We start from the raw sequence: 20,196 nt of genomic DNA, 5'->3' as shown, positions 1-20,196 counted from the left end.
AGAAAGCGAGGACTTCGCGCACTCCGTGGAAAACCACAAAGAACAAAGGACGGTAACTTACTCCTCCTCACACGAAGGAAGGAGAAGATAACCCCGGATCGTCTTCGGACTTTTCATCCAAGTCATTGGGAGGGGCGTCGCGTGCTAGTAGTACTCCCCGGGACAAAAGGCTCGACGAGTTCCAAAGTCAACTCAACGCCCTAAAGCTTCAGAGAGACATGAACGAGCTGGGGGTGGTCAGACCGTATCTAGTTGAATGGGATACAGTCCTCTACCCGGTAAAGTTTAAACCTATGAGCTTAGTCCAATTTGATGGCAATGGATCTCCCTCACAGCATATCTATTACTTCCTGTCTCAAACAGGTTTTCTCACGGGGAACGATCTTATCCTCACTTGACTTTTCATTGGCACCATGAAGGGGTGACATTTGAATGGTTCCGCAAGTTGAAAGCGGGCTTTATCAAATCATGGGCTGATATGAAAAAGCTTTTTTTAACCCGCTTCTTCAACGACGACACAGAGGTATCGATGGCCACTCTGCTTGCTGAAAAGCAAAGAAAAACGGAGTTGGTCAACGACTTCGTAAAGAGATTCACGAATTGGTCACTTTATTGTCAGGACCAGGTCTCTGAGAGCACATTAATTGAGATGTATCGTAACAATCTCTCGATCAATATCTTGTCCTAGGTCGGGGCAGTGAAAACCCGAACCTGAAAGGAACTTGTCCGCCAAGACGAACAAGTTGAAAACATGATCAAAATACTAGGAGCCGAAGAGCCTTAATCTAAAAGAGGAGCTTCGGAACCAAGTGCCTTAAGAAACCCTTCTCGGTCGAAGGGGAGAAAGATCATGGCTGTTGAGACTACTCCAGGTCCTAAATCGGTTCAGAGGCAAAAGCCTAAATCTTCTGAACCGTGACCTCAGAGGCAATACGACTTCAAAGAAGATGAAGTCGTTGCTACCTTCGACACTGTTTGTTGAAAATTTGCAGTAAAAAGACAATGAAAGAAAATTTGACTTGTATTCCTCTCAAAATCAATAACAATTTGGATTCCGATTACAAAAGAGAGGAGAATGAATTTGAGTCTCCCATTTGTTTAATTCTGGGTTCTTCACGGTGGCGATGAGATGCCTCCCTCGAATGCTCGCGTCGAGTTTGCTTCTCGTTGACGATCCGAACGTCTTGATTCACTGGAACGTGATTTTCTCCTCACGATTTGACGCTGTGGAGAACTTGCGTGGCAAGTTTGAAAATAACTCTTAACGAGTTGATAACTCTGAACGAGTTTTAGAAGAACTTGCCGAGCAAGTTTTGAACTCTGATCGAGTTGATAACTCTGAATGAGTTGATAACTCTGAACGAGTTTGAAACTCTATGGAAGAGTTGATTTAAACCGAAAGTTCGGTTAACAGGCCAAGGAAGAAGCTCCTTCAAGTCGCTGATCTCCAAAGCTCTCTGTCGCTGTGGAAAGCTCAAAGATGCCTGTTCTAGGATCCCCAAAAAAAGTCAGCCAAAAAGAGCCCCTTTTGACCGAATCTCTCTTTGTTGATGAGAGAAAATTCGATCCCCCAACTCAATTGAGTTTCTGGTATTTATAGGGGATTAAGGGTGGTAACTACCCCCTTAATCCGCTCTTAAGTGGGGCAAAAATCCCTCAAATCGTGGGGGAAAAACAGTTCCTGGAACTGTTCATTGCGTGCTTTGAACGAGTAAACGCTAAAAACGGCGTTCTGGGCCTTAACTCTGCGTCTAAGGCCTGAGACGCAGAGTTAAACCTTTGTCAAAGGTTTGAAACGCACAGGCCGCATGCATTCTGGAATTGGAGACGCACAGGTAGCTTGTGCGTTGAAATTCAACTCTGCATCATGAGTTTGGGACGCATGGTTGAGTTTGTTGAAGAACGCACGTTATGTGTGCGTTTGTGCTTTAACTCTGCGTCACAGAGTTAGATGTATGCTGGAAAACGCAGAGTTAAGCCTGTTTGAGGCTGAAAACGCACAATTGTGCTGTTTTAGAGATTAACTCTGCGTTTTGATGTTGAAAACGCAGAGTTAAGCCTGTTAACGGCTAAAAACGCACAGTTGTGCTGCGTTGCAAAGATCGTCATTTTGTAATCTTTGCTTTAGCTCTCTGATATGTGAGAGTCGTCAGATTGTAACTCCCGATGTTGATTGTGAATGCTGTTGAATTAGAGCTTTCATCAGTTATCGTGAAGGTCGTCAGATTGTAGCCTTCTACGTAAAAGTCCTCAAATTGTAGCCTTCTGGAAGTCGTCAGATTGTAACTTCCATCATCGGTGATTTTTAGACAGCCTACAGAACCCCCTCCAAAGTTTTCGAAAGTTCGCGGTTGACTAGAACGAATTTTCGGAATACTTTGGATCTCAACTCTGATTTTGGAGCTGTTGATTCCTTGTCACAAAGGAGTTGTTCTCTGCACTCGCTTCGAAGGTAGCTTGGTTGAAGGGATTTTCCATACAGGACCTGTGTGAAGGTATGCGTCATAATCCTGCTTCTGGAATGTGGGAGTGGACCCTGCATTTTGAACTTGAGATGCGGGTTTCACCCTTGCATGTTAAATTTGGAATGCGGGTGTGACCTCGACGTTCGGGTTTTTTTGCATCGCGGGTCTGACCTCAACGTTTTGACTTAAAACATGGAAGTGGATTCCGTGTATTTTTTTTTTGACTAAGTCTTTGAGACTTGTCTTTGGCGCATCTGTTTTAAGTCTCGACTCACATCCATCAAGCTGATGGGCCTGCAAACATGCGTAGGATTTTTGGCAAACCCTCAGTCATCAACGGATTTGATAAGCCTTTACCGACTACCGTTTGAGTCGGGCTAACATGTGGATTGTCTAAGTCCGTTCCACATGTAACGTTGTGCTAAGAGACTGAATCCTCTTAGACTTAATGCTATGATTTTGAATACATAGACTTTGTCATTTTCACGAGAAAAGACTAACCGACAACGCGTGTTAGGCGTAGGCTTATCTCTAATTAGGGATCGAGATAAAGTCCCTCATGCGTGTGAGGCATGGATTTTGATGTCCTTTTCACGGTAAAAGACTAACCGGCAATGTGTGTTAGACATTGACTTATCCCTACTTAGGATTCAGGATAAAATTCCCCATGCGTGTAAAGCATGAATTTTGGCGTTATTAATAACGACATGCTACGATATTGAATACGTAGGCTTTATCATTTTCGTGGGAACGAACCACCCGGCAGCATGTGTTAGATGCAGACTTATCTCAAATTAGGGATCGAGATAAATTCCCCCAGGAATGAATCCTGGTGTCTTTTTCACGACGAAAGATTAACCGGCAACGCGTGTTCGGCGTAGACTTATCTCTAATTAGAGATCGAGATAAAGTCCCCATGCGTGAAGGCATGGATTTTTGGTGTCGTTTCTTCCTGTGTGGCTTGAAACACCGAAAGAAAATTGGAAGTGCCAGAGGTATAATTTAACTTGGCATGAATTCTCACCTAAAGTGAAATTCAAAAATTTTCTTTATTATCACTAGGATAATTCTAGAAAATCTTTAATCCGCTGGGGATTTTATAATAAAAACTTGTTATTCTTGTTGAGAAAGAATTAACAAGTTCATTAGGAGGGTTGACTGTTAGAGGTGTTACGTTAACATAACAGTATTTTATGGACCTATCGCTCTATTGAAGAGAGTCGATAAGTTAATTTGATCGTCAGAGGTGTGGTATTAACTTGACGGGTTTGTGGACCTATCGCTCCATTGAAGAGAGTCGATAAGTGAATTTTATCAGAGGTGTAGTGTTAACGTGACAAGATTTGTGTTGCGATTGGAGCAACTTTGGAGACTTATCATCCTATTGATGATGATTGATAAGTGGGTTTTGTCAGAGGTGTATTATTAACGTGACAAGATTTTTGTGTTGCGATTGGAGCAACTTTGGGGACTTATCATCCTATTGACGAGGATTGATAAGTGGGTTTTATCAGAGGTGTATTGTTAACGTGACAAGATTTTTGTGTTGCGATTGGAGCAACTTTGGGGACTTATCATCCTATTGACGAGGATTGATAAGTGGGTTTTGTCAGAGGTGTATTGTTAACGTGACAAGATTTTTGTGTTGCGATTGGAGCAACTTTGGGGACTTATCATCCTATTGACGAGGATTGATAAGTGGGTTTTATCAGAGGTGTATTGTTAACGTGACAAGATTTTTGTGTTGCGATTAGAACAACTTTGGGGACTTATCATCCTATTGACGAGGATTGATAAGTGGGTTTTGTCAGAGGTGTATTGTTAACGTGATAAGATTTTTGTGTTGCGATTGGAGCAACTTTGGGGACTTATCATCCTATTGACGAGGATTGATAAGTGGGTTTTGTCAGAGGTGTATTGTTAACGTGACAAATTGGGAGTGATGCAACCTGAATGCATACTCTGTGGGGATGATGATCGTCAGAAGTGTAATGTTAACTTGACGATATGAAAGATTCGTTACTCTTAATCCAGTGGATTCCAAGTAATCAACCCCCAGTCTTGATTAAGACTTAGCAGGGGAATAAAAAGAGGTAGACAAGACACATCACCTAGTGGGATACTATCCATGAGGTCGGAATAGAGTTACATCACCAGGTAGGCCATTATCTGATGAGTTTGACTATCAGAGGTAACTGTTAACGTGATAGTTGTTGGACCCGCCATCCTACTGAAGAGGATTGACTTCAGTGGTCGTAGTATCTTTTCCTTCTGACTAGGAAGAGTGAGCCTGGTCCAGTTGCTCAGGAGAAGATTGGGCTTGGTCTGATTGCTCGGGCTGATCCTGCCTACTTCGTTCTTCAGCTTTGATCCTGACAATGATTTTTTAAGCCTGTTCGCCTTGAGAGATTAGTTGTCTCCAAGAACGACATTCTGCAACTCCTATTCGGGCTAGGAGAGTTGTCTCCAAGAACGACATTCTGCAACTCCTATTCGGGCTAGGAGGTCGGTTTGCAAGTTGTGTCGATAGGTTTGTACTAGGGTAGACTGTGTCATACCTGTCGGACAACGCAGAGCCATATTTCGAAACCTTTTGACGAAAGCTTTGACGGACTCCCTTTTCTTCTGCTTAGTGGCGAGAAGGGTATGAATAGACTTCTGTATCCTCTTCAAAGAATCTTGATAGGAAGAGTCTCTCTAGATCCGCCCACTTTTGGATACAGCCCGCAGGCAGTTTTCTGAACCATTCAAAGGCAATTCCCTTGAGGGTGCCAATGAACAATCGAGCCAGTATGGCATCGTTTGATATCATATTTCCAGTCTGTGACTTGAAATGATAAATATGTTGGTTCAGTAATCCCGTGCCGTCAAAAATTTATAGCGTCGGGACCTCGAACTTTAGAGGATAAGGGGTTGCATCTCATTCGGCAGGATAGGGCCTGATAACTCCCTCATCTTGGAGCTCGCTTCTGTTAGCAATGGCTTTGAGACGGGCTTCCAATTCTTTTATTTTGGCAGACTGGAGATTCTGCTCGTTCTCAGTCTCTCTTCCTTCATCAGAGGAAGATTCCAGGTTGTGGGCTTCTTGGTCAGAAGCTGTATCATCAGCCACTTTTCCCTTCCTTTTGCTGGTGTGAGGTCGGGATGAAGACGTTTTTCCTCTCCGGGAAGATTCTTGCCTACGCGACGGATCTGTCTCCTGAGATTTTGACCTTGTCTGCGACGATTTGAGTCAACATAACCATGAGTTCATTGATGGCATCCTGCTGAGATTTGAGCATGGCCTCCTGTTCATCAAGTCTCTTTGAAAGGTCTTCAGAATGTTCTGTCATGTGGGTGAAGCTCTCATGTCCAACGAAACAGCTTGATGATTGGGATTCCGCAATGGCTGAGTGTTCGTCATCGGAATTAGTTCCTCTGGCTAAACTCCGATAGTTGACAGGAGGAATGGCTCCTGTTCGCGTCCGAGTGTGTTGGTAGACTCCTTCAAACTCGTTAGTGATTTCTCTGACGCTTGGAGAACGATCTGTCTCTGAATCGTCAGAACTAAGGGTTGATGATCTCCCTCTACCAACCATGTTAGAAGTGACTCCAAGGTATTCATCCTCTAAAGTCTTCTTCCTGTGAGGATGTCGTCGATTATTGAGCAAAACGACATTCGTCGGTGGGTTGAACATCGACAGCAATTCCCGCAAGTCAGAGACTTGGGATGAACCTCTCACGGAGCATGAGGGTAAAGATGGAACCCCCTGTCCGTTAAAGGATGGAACTGGTTCTTGGAAAACATGAATTTTAAATTCATGTTGATTATTTTGAACACGACGAATCACATCGTATTCCAAAGAAAGAACACGAGGGTCGTGTTTAGCTTGATTAACGCAAGACCAAAGTCTGCGTTTTGCTAGTGAAACGCAGTCCTGCGATCTGCGTTCGGATTCTGAAACGCACTCCTGAGAGTTGCGTTCAGTTTGTAAAACGCACTCCTGAGAGTCGCGCTCAGTTTGTGAAACGCACTCCTGAGAGTTGCGTTCAGTTTGTGAAACGCACTCCTGAGAGTTGCGTTTTGGTTCTGGGACGCACTCTTGAGAGTTGCGTTTAGCCAGATCAACGCAGATTTGATGTCTGCGTTTAAATGATAGAACGCACTCCTGAGAGTTGCGTTTTGGTTCTGGGACGCACTCTTGAGAGTTGCGTTCAGCCAGATCAACGCAGGTTTGATGTCTACGTTCAAATGTTGGAACACGCCTCTGAAGGCTGCGTTCCATCTGGAAAACGCACACCTGAGGGTTGCGTTTAGCTTGGCATATGCAGAGCTCATGTTGAGGCTCACAAACGCGGAGTTCGCGTTGATTGGAGGATCGGCTTTTTTGGCGTTGTGCCGAAGTCGAGTCTTCTCCTTTAGAGAGTGGACTGTATGAACAATACAACCCCATGGGAGATAGTCTTTAGATGAGTTGGTCACAACCGGAGCTTTAGTCTCCTCGGAAACTTTGTGGATCTTGCGCATAGCCTTGGGGCTAAGGGATCCGGAGGAGATGGCCTCCTCGTACTTGGCTTGATCAAACTCGATAATCAGAGTTTCAACGGTCGTTCCAGTGAGATGAACGTCGGAATGCACCACCACTTCTTCGTAAGAGAAGCTCGTCCCCAGCAGAGTCACCATCTTTTGTTTGTTGGAAATTTGCAGTAAAAAGACAATGAAAGAAAATTTGACTTGTATTCCTCTCAAAATCAATTACAATTTGGATTCCGATTACAAAAGAGATGAGAATGAATTTGAGTCTCCCCTTTGTTTAATTCTGGGTTCTTCACGGTGGCGATGAGATGCCTCCCTCGAATGCTCGCGTCGAGTTTGCTTCTCGTTGACGATCCGAACGTCTTGATTCACTGGAACGTGATTTTCTCCTCACGATTTGACGCTGTGGAGAACTTGCGTGGCAAGTTTGAAAATAACTCTTAACGAGTTGATAACTCTGAACGAGTTTTAGAAGAACTTGCCGAGCAAGTTTTGAACTCTGATCGAGTTGATACTCTGAATGAGTTGATAATTCTGAACGAGTTTGAAACTCTATGGAAGAGTTGATTTAAACCGAAAGTTCGGTTAACAAGCCAAGGAAGAAGCTCCTTCAAGTCGCTGATCTCCAAAGCTCTCTGTTGCTGTGGAAAGCTCAAAGATGCCTGCTCTAGGATCCCCAAAAAAAGTCAGCCAAAAAAGCCCTTGAACTCAGTTGAGTTTCCCCCTATTTATAGGGGATTAAGGGTGGTAACTACCCCCTTAATCCGCTCTTAAGTGGGGCGAAAATCCCTCAAATCGTGGGGGAAAAACAGTTCCTGGAACTGTTCATTGCGTGCTTGAACGAGTCAAACGCTAAAAACGGCGTTCTGGGCCTTAACTCTGCGTCTAAGGCCTGAGACGCAGAGTTAAACCTTTGTCAAAGGTTTGAAACGCACAGGCCGCATGCGTTCTGGAATTGGAGACGCACAGGTAGCTTGTGCGTTGAAATTCAACTCTGCATCATGAGTTTGGGACGCATGGTTGAGTTTGTTGAAGAACGCACGTTATGTGTGCGTTTGTGCTTTAACTCTGCATCACAGAGTTAGATGTCTGCTGGAAAACGCAGAGTTAAGCCTGTTTTAGGCTGAAAACGCACAGTTCGTACTGTTTTAGAGATTAACTCTGCGTTTTGATGTTGAAAACGCAGAGTTGAGCCCTAAGGAACGCACACTTGTGTGCGTTTCGTGATTTAATTCTGCGTTACAGAGTTCGACGCCTGCTAAGGAACGCACACTTGTGTGCGTTTTGAACTTGAAAAACGCAGAAGTGAATTTCTACGTTTGAGAGAGATTGTTGGCTTATAACCTCGTCCATTATAACATTGCAAAGGCCATTGCTTAATGCTTATTGATCTTTGCCTGTTATAAAATATGAGAGTCGTCAGATTGTAACTCCCGATGTTGATTGTGAATGCTGTTGAATTAGAGCTTTCATCAGTTGTCGTGAAGGTCGTCAGATTGTAGCCTTCTACGTGAAAGTCCTCAAATTGTAGCCTTCTGGAAGTCGTCAGATTGTAACTTCCATCATCGGTGTTTGATGGGGATCAACTATCTATTGTGATTTTTAGACAGCCTACAGACACCCTCCTCAAGAGCAACAAAATCAAGCTGTCAGATGTCAAGAATCCCGAGGACTTGAACAAGACAAATGATCCGAACTACTATGCTTACCACAAAATGCTCGGTCATCCTACTTCTAAGTGCTACATCCTCAAGGACAAACTCAAAGCTCTTTATGACGCGGAAGTCTTAAAGAATGAGAAGGTGCAAAAGAAAGTCAATACTAAGTACTAACATGACCACTTTGAAATTTAGGACAGGTGATGCGAAACGGGGGAAAGGGTCTATCGGAATCAGCGATCTAAATCGAATAACGCACCGTCTCACCAAAATTCATGATCTTCGGCAGGAAATTAAATTAAAATAATTAACGTGACAGATGGATTTTAACAAGATTTGCAACGATAACCATGAACAATTTCAATCTCAAATAATTTAATTACAGTATTCATTATCATTTCGCAAAGTTCTAAAATCAATATCAGAATTGCAACAGTCACATGTTCATTTACTATCGGCTCACAAATATAATTTAAGCAGTGAATATATGATAAGAGTTTAGAGGTGATATACTCATGCAATTAACTAACAAAATGAGATTAACAGAAAAATACTGAATCGAAAGAAAACGATACCATCATCGGACCAACAGGCTTGGATCAAATGTGAAACATTAACGGGTCTGCGGGTTAGATCTAAGCAGGAAATCAGGTCCACTTAAACCCGGTTCAGGTATGAACAACAGATCAGATCCAAGTCACGCCTCCTTTATGTTTCTTCGACCTGAAATAGAGCGGAGAGAGACGAGGCTGGCGGCGGGGCTGTTCGATGACGAGCGCGAATGACGGGAGGGCACGAGATTTGGTGACAATGAAGGTGGCGACGAGAGGACGCACGTGAGTGGGGATCTGCTCGAATGTGGTGGAGGAACAGGGGCGGTGGCGATGCTCGTGATTGCGGTTGAGGACTACTGGGTCGTTGTCGGAGGATGATTGAAGAAGCGCGACAGGGGGGAGGTGGCACTGGACGTCGGAATCTGGGAGGGAGAGGAGGACAGAGGAGGCTGGCGCGTGGGTTTGTGGGGCTGTTCGGCATGGAAGGAGAGTAAGAGGGAAGGCAGCGGCTGGGGGCAGGTCTTGAAGGAGGAGAGGGGAGCAGTGGGGTGCACGGGGATGTGTTCGTCGGGTAGCGTTGTGGGGTGGAGTTGGGATTTAGGGGTTTGCTACGGAGTTGCAAGAGGATGGCCTAGGGAGGCGATTGTTCTGAGAACGAAGAGGAGACAGGAGTTGGGTGGCTGAGTTGCTTTACGTGGAAATGAAAAAGAGTACGGCGATTGGGAAAAAAGAAAAGAAGAAAAGTCGGCTAGGGTTTCACACTCAGGTTTCACACTATAATAGCTAACTTCATTTTCTTCATTCCATTTCATTTAATAATTTCCACTAATATCATACAACCTCATTTATAAAGAGAGCTACGTGCACATAACGTGCAAACAAAATGGAAACAAAATAAAAATCCCTCAAATCTCTCAACTACTAAAATTGAGCTACAATTCAAATTTTAAATTTCAAATTTCAAAATTAAAAATATATAAAGTTAACTATTCAAATATGAAAATTGCTATTATGGTCCTCATCAACAGGTCTTCTCGAAGTCCATGCGCCGGCAGGTGTTGTGCCCATCCCCAAGGCACGGTTGAAGGTCGTCAATGTCGATCATCATAATCAACGAGAGAAAGGTTTGGTACTACAAACCTTGTCATCAGGGCAAGTGATGTGGGTCCACCACGATCTCCTCGACGACGAGCAATGGGCTTCTAAGTCTTCAAAGAGGTCCAAAGGTAAAGCCATACTCTGTAATGTTGTTTCTGCTATTTCAGATAAAGACAAGGTAGAAATGGCGACCATTACTGACTCCGACGACGAGGTGGACGTATCCAGAGCAGGGAAAAACTTTGCGAAGCACTACCCTTCAACGGCAGAAAATCTAGCAAAGCCACCGGTAGGACCGTCACCAGCAGTCCAACCGAATCTCGGTAAGCCGAGTTCAGGCGGTTAACCCTTTCGGTTTGACATACTCGTGCAGCTGAAGAACATTCCGGCCAGAATTACCTTGTATGAACTCCTGTGGTTATCCAAGTCTACCCGAGAAGCTCTACGAGAGACACTAGCTGACTCGGAAGCTTTTGCCACTCATTTCTCACCTATCCAGAAGAGGAAGCGGAAAAGGGATGCTCGTAATGCTGCTAGATATCCAAACAGCAGATTCCTTGCATTACCTTCACTCCTGATGATATGCTCATCAAGAGTACATCTCACGACCGACCCCTGTACTTTACAGAGTACATCGGTTCTTCTAAAGTGGATAGGATCCAAGTGGACCCAGGGTCTGTACTGAGCATTATCCCCTTGAAACTCATCAAGTACTTGGGGGTACCTCAAAAACAATTGTCTGCAACGACTACCATCATCTTCGACTTTAACGCCATCGAAACCCGACCGCTAGGAAAGATCCACCTCAAATGCCGGCTGGATGACATGAAGACAGAAGTGATCTGCTACATTATCGATGCAGAACTTTTCTACAATATGCTATTAGGTCGGCCATGGATCCATAACAACCGGATAGTTCCATCCACATTGCATCAGTGTTTGAAGTATATGGACAATTATGATCAAGTAAGGATGGTATTCGTCGAGAAACGACTCTTCAAAGGAGTCAAAAACTACTTTACCGACTCTTTACTTTAACAAGATCCTAATTCGGGCGACGAGTCATCGGTCGAGGAACCTGGTAGCGGCAATGAGGCTAATAGTGAGTCTGGGAGCAACGAGTGTCTTGTCTTCAATAACATTGAACCCATTGTAATCGGCTATGAATGTCTCAATGTAACCGATGCTGATGAAGCAGACAGGTTTATCTTGAATAAAGATTTTAATTTTGCTTACTTATCTAGTTCAGAGTCTAGTAATGATAAGTCTAGCAGTCTAATTGCAGGGTTATACAATAACTCTTCTTTGCACTTGTATGTGCACTCGTCGTTTGTCACAGACAAACAGTCGATCGAGTCTTCGCAAGCAATCTTTGTCGTACTAGCCCAAGATAATTATCAGAAAGATATTATCTTTGGAATGATAGATCAGCATATGCGTACGCTGTGGGACGAGTCGGAAGGTGACGAGCCCACCCCTCAGTTCTCACACTACGATCAAGTAGCAAAGCGTATGATGGAGAACATGAGTTATGATTTCACCTACAAGGAGGGCTTAAATTACGGCAAAGGGCGAAAGACGCTTGACCGACCTGCCTACGTGCCCGAAGGAAAGCCCAACAATTACTACGACAAAACTCGAAGAGGGTTAGGCTACGTCTCCTCTTCATCAAAGTTATATTGTGATTTCGGCGAAGAATCTAAGAGAATTCATTCTAAAGATTCATCGTCAACATCATCGATGTGAGATTCAGATGTTAGCGTGGGGAATCTGTTCAAGGACCTCACAATCAACATGGCTACAGGTGATCCCACTAAAAATAACGAAGACGACCAGGTCCTACTTTATGATGAAACATGAGATCGTCACGTTAGTGCCTAATGGAATGGTCAATTTAAACAACGTGAACCACCTACGGATGACAATATCCTCCAAATATTTATGAGAGATGAGGTTAGCCCTAAACCCATATTTATAAGCGGCAACTTACCTCCCCTGGAGAAAGAAAACCTTATATCCCTCATTCGGGAATATAATAACGTCTTCGCCTGGAATTACGAATACATGCCCTGTCTTGATCCTCAAACAACCATGCATCATCTCAACATTTAGTCGGATGCTAAACCTGTTAAGCAACAACAAAGATAATTCCGTCCACAAATTATGAAGATGATCGAAACCGAAGTGAAGAAGTTGATCGAGTCAGGCTTCATAAGAGAGGAACAGCAGCCCGATTGGTTGGCTAACATTGTTCCGGTCCTGAAGAACGGTGAGATCCGTATCTGCATTGACATCAGAGACCTCAATGCCATATGTCCAAAGGAAGAATTTTCCTTACCCATTACGGATGTTATTATCGACAATATGTGCGGGTTTGAAATGATGTCTTTCATGGACGGATTCTCGGGGTATAATCAAATAAAAATACATCCTGGAGATGAGAAGCACACTTCGTTCAGAACACCGACGAGAATATACGGTTACACAGTTATGCTCTTCGGACTCAAAAATACGGGCACTACTTACCAACGCGCCATGAGCACAATCTTCCGAGATCATCTACGAAAGACAGTCGAATGCTACGTGGATGACTTGATCGTGAAGAGTCGCAATAGAGATGATCACCTTCAAGACCAGAAAGTGATGTTCGAACTTATGCGATCTCATCAATTAAAGATGAATCCAGCGAAGTTATTTTTAGGAATGTCTAGCAGTAAGTTCCTCGGATTTGTTGTCACAACAAGGATCCACATAGACCCCGATAATGTGCGAGCTATTCAGGAGTTCCAGCCACCCAGGAATCTTAAAGAATTGAGAGGACTGCAAGGAAAGCTGACGTACATTCGAAGATTCATCGTAAATATTTCGGATAAGTGTCAACCCTTCTCTATGCTGATGAAGAAATGTGTCTCCTTCGCATGGGACGAAGCATGTCAACAAGCATTCGATGAGATCAAGACTTATCTCTCGAACCCGCCTATCCTGGCGGCTCCTGTCTTGGGAAAACCCTTCTTGATTTATGTGCGAGCGATGGAGCATTCTTTCGACGCTCTCTTAGCACAAAATGATGCCAGCCACGAACAAAGCATCTATTACCTGAGTAGAACCATGTAGGGACCCGGACGTCGGTACCCAATTCTCAAAAAGGAATGCCTGACCCTGGTGTTTGCAATTCAAAAGATGCGACACTACTTGGTAGGTCAAACCATACATGTCATCTCTCGGATGAATCTCATTCGAATTTTCAAGACACAACCCGGGTCTTTAAATTAACGTCTGGCCAGGTGGGCACTCTTGCTATCCCAATACGATATACACTTCATGCCGCAGAAGTCCGTCAAAAGGCAAGCAATCTGCGATCTCATACCCAGTCATCCGCTAGATTCAAAAACCGATCTATTCGAAGATATGTCGGATGAGACCCACGAGGTCAATGCGACTTCACAGAAGGAAGTTTGGTAATTATTCTTCGACGGCGTGTCTCGTGTAAGACACGTGGATCTATCATCGCTGGAGTGGAGGTAGTCTTGGTTTCTCCACAAAACCACGTGTTACCTCGAGCTTTCTCTTTTTTAACGGAGCCATGTTCCAACAACATGGCTGAGTACAATGCGTTGCTCATTGGACTAGACTTTGCTAAGAAGTTAGAAATAAAGCATCTCGAAGCTTACAGTGACTCTCAGCTCATCGTCAAATAAATAATAGGGGAATACAAAGTCAGAAACAACAACTTAATCCTATGTCATAAAGCGGCTATCAAAGTAGCTGAATTATTTGAATGCTTTCGCATTAAGCACGTGCTTCGCTCTAAGAACACGCATGTGGATGCATTAGCGTCGTTGGCAGCCAACCTGACTCAATTGCTAGGAACAAGTTAATGCGTCATCGTCGCAAGCCAACAACTCTTTTGACCGAAGGATGCTCTAGAAGTGAATGTAACTCACCAGAGCACGGGTCAACTCGAACCGAGAGATTGGTGTTTCCCGATCATCAACTACATCTTATACGGCATACTCCATGAAAACGTCAAAAACGAGTCTGTTTGGAGACGCGCGCCAAAATTCTACTACGATTCAACAACAAAGACATTGTATCGTAGGTCATATGATGGCATGTTGCTTCGATGTCTCTCAACGATAGAAGCATAAGACGCCTTACGAGAAGCCCATGATGGTACCTGCGGAGCTCATCAACCCGGACCCAAATTTTGGCATCGCTTGCGAAGAATGGAGTACTATTGGCCCAGAATGGTCAATGACGTAGTAGCTTATGCCAAACGCTACCATGCGTGTCAGATTAATGCCAATTACATACATCGATCACCTGAAGACATGTACCTGACAGCGACTTTGTGGCCGTTTAAAACATAAGGGATGGATATCGTGAGACAGATATCTTTGCCATCAGCAAAAAGTTATCGCTTCATCCTAATGATAACTAATTACTTCTCTAAATTGGCCGAAACTGTTCCTTTAAGAGAAGTCAAAACAAACGATGTGATTAAATTTATCAAACATCACATCATCTACAGATACGACGTTCCAAGACGTATCATTCATAACGGATCGTAATTCGTTAGTCATGCGTTCACTCAGTTCAGTGACATTCAAAATACAGAACCTCTCGTCCACGGCTTACAATCCATCAGCAAACGGATTAGCCGAAGCTTTCAATAAGACGATCGTTAAAATCTTAACGAAGCTGACATCCGCCAGCAAACGCGATTGGTATGAAAAGCTCGGTGAAAGCTTATGGGCGTACCGCACTACGGTCCGCACCCTAACAGTCACCACGCCTTATTCATTGGTATACGGTTGTGAGGTCGTACTACCTCTGAAAATTCAGATTCTGTCCCTACGTATCGCACTTGCGATGGGGATGACTACTAAAGAAAGTCATTGACGACGTCTCGCAGAACTCAAGACGTTATATGAAAAGCGGCTTGAAACTCAACAGCACATTGAGTTCTATCAAACCCGAATATCCAAGGATTTCGACAAGTCAAACATCGATCTTTCAAAGAATAAGAGTTGGTCCTCGCTGTTCGACGATCGATGATACTCAACTCCAAAAAGAAAAAAAATTCCAACCCAAATGAGAAGAACCATTCGTAGTAGACGGTTTATTCGAATGGAGCTTATCGTCTCGTCAAACCGAATGACGATAAGATCATGATGCTTATTAACGATAATTCCTGAAGAAGTACTATCCATAGTCTTCCTTCAACTCCCACAAAACTATTATGTTAATAATTACCTCTGATAGATGATCTCTTCCAAATTCCCCCGTCGAGCCTCTTCAATAGGATGACAGGCTCACACAAAGTTATCACGTTAACACTCACCTCTGATAACTAATCTTCTCAAGATTACTCCTCACCAATCCTCTTCAATAGGATGTCAGGTCTATAAATTCCTATTATATTAATGATTACCTCTGATAGTCAACTCCGTTATTTTTACAAATGACGTTACCTGATAAGTAGTAGCCTAGCGTGAAATGTGCTACTATTATAATCAGTCGTCATACTCATACGTCCATGAACGGCTTGATTATTTCCGAACGTTCTAATCAACGATCGATGATAGTAGCATACCATGCGATGTGCTACTATTCCGATCAGTCGTCATACTCCTATGTCCCAAAACGACCTGATGCATTCCGAGCTTAATCTTCTTAGAACGATCGATAATAGTAGCCTACCATGCGATGTGCTACTATTCTAATCAGTCGTCATACTCCTACGTCCCTGAACGATTCGATTATTCCAACACCATCATTCCCGCAAATAACGTTGTTCGTTGATAACGGCCTACCAAGTGATGTGCCATATCAACTCCCTATTATCAAATAGCGACCTACGAACCGATGAGTCGTTATTCGAACCCTCAATCGTTATCTCACTAACGATACAACTTCACTTACCCGATCATTTACATAAATGACCTCTCATTCTCGGGCTAAGTCATTACACCAAACGACATGGCCTAACCTAATTACAATTAAATTGTTGTAATTAACTTAACCTAACGCCTTAAATGGCTAAGGGTATGGAAGAAATTTTAACGTTAAGTCTAAAAAAAACTTCTCGATAACTCATCATGTTGGGGAGGAAATATCGGACACCGTCCACCATGCGGAGCCATCTACTCTCGCCGAGAAGCAGGACGGTTGGGTCAACCACGACATCACCAAATAAAAAGTGAGGCTTTTTCATCTCCCGACGTTGATTGTCCATTAGCGCTGCATCAGTAATCAGTTCACGCAGCGTCATATAGTGTCCCTCAGACACCGTTCGCACCAGCTTCGCAGATTTGTCAGCATCGAACATTAATACATAGTCGAGCAGCGGGAACCTAGGCGGGGCTGAGAAGTTCGCTACCGACCAACAGAGACCAATGGCACTGCGCTTCTCGGAAGAGCTCGTCAGAAAAGGTAGCTACATAACAAAGCAAAAAGAAATTAAAATTTTTTAACTCACACGTTAAAAATTTCACTAAGTCTTTAAAATAGGCAGACTGTAATGTGCAGGCGAGCCTCATCAAGCAGGCGAGCTAACAAAGCTCGCTTGACAAACAGACGAGCTAACAAAGCTCGCCTGACAAGCAGAGCTCGTTTGACTAGAACAGAGCTCGTCTGAATAGCAGAACTTCGCCTGAGTAGACGAAGCTTGCCAGAAGATGAATGACTCCTGTTCATCTTCTCAAACCAGTTCAACAGTTCTTAAACTTACTAGAATATGATACGCTAGAGGTGATGGTAACGACAGCGGCGGTTTCAGAGGCGACGGAAGAGGAAGCTTTCCTCTTCCCTTTTGAGGCAAGAAGTTTAGATTTCGGTGCCATATCAAAGTTGAGAAAAAAGCAAAGGAAGATGAGCTCTATTTTTTTCTTTCTTGAAAGCTCGAGCGAATTTTCTAAGTGCTCAGTACTTTCCCAAGGAGGGAGATGAAACTATTTATAGCTGATGCTTCAACGGTTAAGATTCAATATCTCAACCGAAGCTAATGGTTCAGATTTGTTGAAATGATTTAGATTCGACAGTTCGAATCGAACAGTCGCGATTAATCTTCGAATTGAACGGTTCGGATTCGAAATTCAAACGACGAGCGATTAGTATTCAATTCAACAGTTAAGATCAAAAAATTTGAACTCAGCGACCATGAACTCTCGTCGAAACAACGACAGAGATCGAAGATTCCATTAAAGTGACGACTCAGATCTCATGCGTGAAAACGAGGGTGCTCCGTCAGATCGCATTTAATCAGATCTGACGAACCCTCACCACCTAGCTGGCAGACGCAAAAACTCACCTGCAAACACGTGGCTCGCCTGTCACCGCTTGGCCTTCTCAAACCTTGCCTATAAACACATGGCTCGCCTGTCAACACCTGGAGCTCGCCCATAGTTATCCAGCTCGCCTGCAGACTTGAGCTCCCCTGCAAAACTAAGTCCGCCTAAACGCTTAGCTCGCCAGACTTCATTCGGCTCGCCTGAAGAACTCAATTCAACCAAAGTGGTCAAGTTCGCCTAAACCAATGAACAATGATCCTTTTCATTCAAAGTATTTCAGACCACGTGCAACCTGATTCAGGTCTGAAAACTTTGAAGGAGGTTTTGTAGGCAATAAAAATTACATTTATTCAAAAATCAAAAGGCACGCCCACTGAGCCTCGCTTGTGTGCTCAGACTTGCAAGAACAAGCTTGTTCTGCTTGCTCGCCTGCATCAAAAAGGCCAAGCAGAGCTCGCCCGGAAACTTGACTCGCCCGCACGAGTCAAGCTTGCCTGAATGCTCGACTCCCTCGCACGAGTCGAACACACTTAAACACTTGGCCCGCCCGCACGAGTCAACCTCGCCTGTTCGCCAAGCTTGCCTGCAAGCTCGCCTGAGTATTCAGCTTGCATATGAGCTCGCTTGCAAGCCCGCCAAGCTTGCCTGAGCGGTTAGCAACTGCTTGCTTGCCTTGTAGGAATGGGCATACCCACTTCTCACGACTTAGGGGATGGAGCATAGCTCTCATCACCTATGAATGGTAACATCCCACAATTTGAGGGAGGGGTTATGGTCCTCCTCAACTATAATCATGGGAATAGTCACTTTCCACAATTTAAGGGAGTGGCCACGACTCTCCTCAGGTATTTATAAGCCACATTTGGCTATATGAAAAGGGGGGATCCAGAATTTTGATAAAAAAGCTATCGGATTTTGGAGATCCTCCGGGCTCTTTATTTCGGCTCTTTGCAAACTCTTGGATTTTAGCCTTCTTTGTGCATTTGGCCTTGAAACTCATCAAGCTCGGGTATTCGAACTCAATCACACGAGCTTCTACCACGCGTTGAAGCTCAGCCGCAATTTCGATCGAATCGTCCAAGAGAAACAAACTGGACGCAAGCATTCAAGGGAGACATCCTATCGCTACCAAAGACTCACGTTAAACAAGAAAAGCATTCTCTTCGCTTCTGTTGTAATTTTAATTCTTGGTTTGTAATTGTCATTCAATTAATACAAATCTTCTTTTGAGGTCAATTTTACATCCTACATATACACTTGGGCAATTCAACTCATTCTAGGAGTCAGGATATTTTGGATATGAACTTGCAAGGCGTCTTGTGAAGCTTTAACAGAGTAAACAAGCACAAAAATGAAAACCTTGGTTGTGTTAACCTTAGCATAAATATGAACTGAAAGATATTTTTGGCTAATATCTATGTAAACAGAAAATGATTTGTTTTCTATATGCTTTTTTTTTGCATAATATTCAAATCATAAAAATAGAGCTGTCATAGGAACCTGTGCAGGAGGACGACGACCAGAAATCTGAAATGCCAAAAGCTCATGGAAGAGACAGCCATAATAGTATTGACTAAACAAAGCTGTGTGGCCTTCAAGTAACTCTACAACCTTTGACAGTGCTTTAGAGACGGTCTCTTCCTCCGAAATGACAAAGGCTACCTCCAAATCAGAATAAACCTGCAAAAGAAAGTGTCTTGTCAATATTATTACTTGTAATAATTACAGCTTCTGTTGGATTTTAATCCCAGACCAGATCACTATCCAAACTTTGACTACCTAATATGGATATAAAACTCACATCAAACTTTAATAATTTAAACTGTGAGTTCTGCCAAGATGATACTCCAAGGGCTTGTATTCAGGAATACCTCAAATGCACACAACTTACCGACTCAGTCTCAATATGATAAAAAGAGGTATATTCCTGTATATTTTATGCAATTAACTAGTGCATATCACGTATGCACTTCTTATATGGACATACATGGGGTTTGCCATTTTATAAGGGAAAAACCATAAACTTCAGAATAAAAATTAGAAAATTAAAAAATAAAAGTGAAATATATGATGAGGTAAAAAATGTTCATATCATACACATCAGTAGTATATTTTTTATATCTGATTTATGACTCAAGGCAGATGAAAAAGTATATTAATAACAAGCTCAATTACAAGAGCAGAGTTGGAAATACTAAATTAATAACAAATGAATAGGATGGTAAAAAAAAAGTGCAACCAGAACATGCCCACCAATGTCCAAATAATAAGTGGCCAAATAATATCGTTTATGCTCTGCGTATTCCCGTTGGCTGCACAAGAATGACCATATAACCAAATAAGTGGCCGCAAAGATGGGTTAGGCTCTGCGTATTACCCTGAGCTGCATAAGTGACCACATAAGAACATTCTTATGGAGCCAAGGGCTTATATGAAAATGAGGGTGCACATGCCCTTGCATATTCTATGGTTTACACAGTGCTCATCAGGGTCCAAATAATACATGTATGCTGCATTCTAGCAACCAAACAATTATACGGCCAGATACAAAGTTCAAACATCGTATATTGCCCCTGGCCACATGTAACACATATGGCTGTACTTTTGCAGCCA

At 43.3% G+C, this 20,196-nt stretch overlaps 1 protein-coding gene across 1 annotated transcript in view; it reads right to left on the bottom strand.

Annotated features, from left to right (window-relative positions):
- The window catches only part of LOC109837946 (methionine S-methyltransferase), a 55,501-nt gene that overhangs the window by 13,197 nt on the left and 22,108 nt on the right, over positions 1-20,196 (bottom strand). The window contains exon 10 of the mRNA XM_020406334.1: positions 19,084-19,263. Coding sequence (XP_020261923.1) covers positions 19,084-19,263 — 180 coding nt within the window. The remainder of the gene's footprint in view (positions 1-19,083; positions 19,264-20,196) is intronic.

Source organism: Asparagus officinalis, chromosome 4 (genome assembly GCF_001876935.1).
Source record: "Asparagus officinalis chromosome 4, Aspof.V1, whole genome shotgun sequence".
Taxonomy (NCBI): domain Eukaryota; kingdom Viridiplantae; phylum Streptophyta; class Magnoliopsida; order Asparagales; family Asparagaceae; genus Asparagus; species Asparagus officinalis.
This window is presented reverse-complemented; position numbering and strand designations above follow the sequence as displayed.